We start from the raw sequence: 1,634 nt of genomic DNA on the forward strand, positions 1-1,634 counted from the left end.
GCCCGCCCGCGCCAGGCGCTGCCGCCAGGTCACGCTGTCCTCGCGGGCCAGGGGGACCCTGGGGACACAAACACCCTGAAAACCTCAAAAACAGCACAAAACAGCCCAAAAAACCTCGCTCAGAAAAACGCCAAAATCCCTCCTCGAAAAACCCCAAACACCTCTCTCAAAAACAGCCCCAAAACCCCAAAAAACCTTTCAGAGACAGCCCAAAAAACCCCAAAAATCCCTCTCAGAAACAGCCTGAAAAACCCCAAAAGCTTCTCTCAAAAACAGCCCAAAAAACACCAAAAACCTCTCTCAAAAACAGCCCCGAAACCATAAAAAAATCCCTCAGAAAGCGCCCAAAAAAACCCAAAAACCCTACTCAAAAAAACCCAAAAAACCCCGCCCTAAAACATCCCAAAACCACCCCAAAATCCCTGCTCAAAACCAGCCCAGGACCCAAAAAAACCCACCCAAAACCACCCAAAAAACCCCGCTCAAAACCAGCCCAAAAAAACCCCAAAACCCCGCTCGGAAAAGCCCGAAAACCCTGCTCAAAGCCCCGAAATGCCCCCAAAACGCCCGAAATTCCCCCAAAAGGCCCGAAATGCCCCAAAATCCCCCGAAATTCCCCCAAATCCCGACCCAGACCCACGTGTAGGCCGCCAGGCTGGCGTCGTAGGTGGTCTTGACCCCGTAATTCTCCTCGTTGAACCGGAACATCTCGTTGGGGTCCCACCCGTTGGACTGGGGGAATTCGGGGGATTTGGGGTGATTTGGGGGGATTTTGGGGCATTTTGGGTGATCCTAAGGCATTTTAGGGTGAGATTTGGGGGATTTTGGGGCGCTTTGGTGGGATTCGGGGCGGGGTTCAGGGCGGGATTCGGGACGGGATTCGGGGTGGGATTTGGGGGGATTTTGGGTGCTTTTGGGGCGCTTTGTCAGGATTTGGGTTGGGATTTCGATGATTTTGGGTGATTTGGGGGGATTTTGGGGCGCTTTGGAGGCATTCGGGTGGGGATTTCGATGGTTTTGGGGTGATTTGGGGTGATTTTGGGGCGCTTCGGAGGCATTTGGGGCAGGATTTGGGTGATTTGGGGTGATTTTGGGGCGCTTTGGAGGCATTTAGGGCAGGATTTGGGTGATTTTGGGTGATTTTGGGGCACTTTGGAGGCATTTGGGGCAGGATTTGGGTGATCTTGGGTGATTTTGGGGCGCTTTGGAGGCATTTGGGGCAGGATTTGGGTGATCTTGGGTGATTTTGGGGCGCTTTGGAGGCATTTGGGGCAGGATTTGGGTGATTTTGGGGCGCTTTGGAGGCATTTATGGCAGGATTTAGATGATTTTGGGTGATTTGGGGTGATTTGGGGTGATTTTGGGGTGATTCAGGGTGATTTTGGGGTGATTCGGGGTGATTTTGGGTGCTTTTGGGGTGATTTGGGGTGATTTTGGGGTGATTCGGGGTGATTTGGGGTGATTTTGGATGATTTGGGGTGCTTTTGGGGTGATTTGGGGTGATTTGGGGTGATTTTGGGGTGCTTTTGGGTGCTTTTGGGGCGCTTTGGGGGCATTCGGGGCTCCAGTACCAGGTCGGCCTCCAGGTCGAAGTCGTCGCTGCCCTCGCCGCCCTCCCCGCGCTCCACAACCTT

General features: G+C 53.4%; 1 protein-coding gene across 1 annotated transcript in view; it reads right to left on the reverse strand.

Annotated features, from left to right (window-relative positions):
- Positions 1 to 2: 2 nt before the first annotated feature.
- LOC103618316 (collagen alpha-1(I) chain-like) overlaps positions 3 to 1,634 on the reverse strand; it is a gene marked incomplete at both ends in the record, with an annotated part of 2,358 nt that continues 726 nt past the window's right edge. Inside the window, 3 exons of the mRNA XM_017738094.1 lie at positions 3 to 58; positions 641 to 732; positions 1,572 to 1,634. Of these exons, the coding sequence (XP_017593583.1) occupies positions 3 to 58; positions 641 to 732; positions 1,572 to 1,634 (211 nt within the window). The remainder of the gene's footprint in view (positions 59 to 640; positions 733 to 1,571) is intronic.

The sequence above is a fragment of the Corvus brachyrhynchos genome, unplaced genomic scaffold, assembly GCF_000691975.1.
Source record: "Corvus brachyrhynchos isolate BGI_N302 unplaced genomic scaffold, ASM69197v1 scaffold1656, whole genome shotgun sequence".
NCBI lineage: Eukaryota > Metazoa > Chordata > Aves > Passeriformes > Corvidae > Corvus > Corvus brachyrhynchos.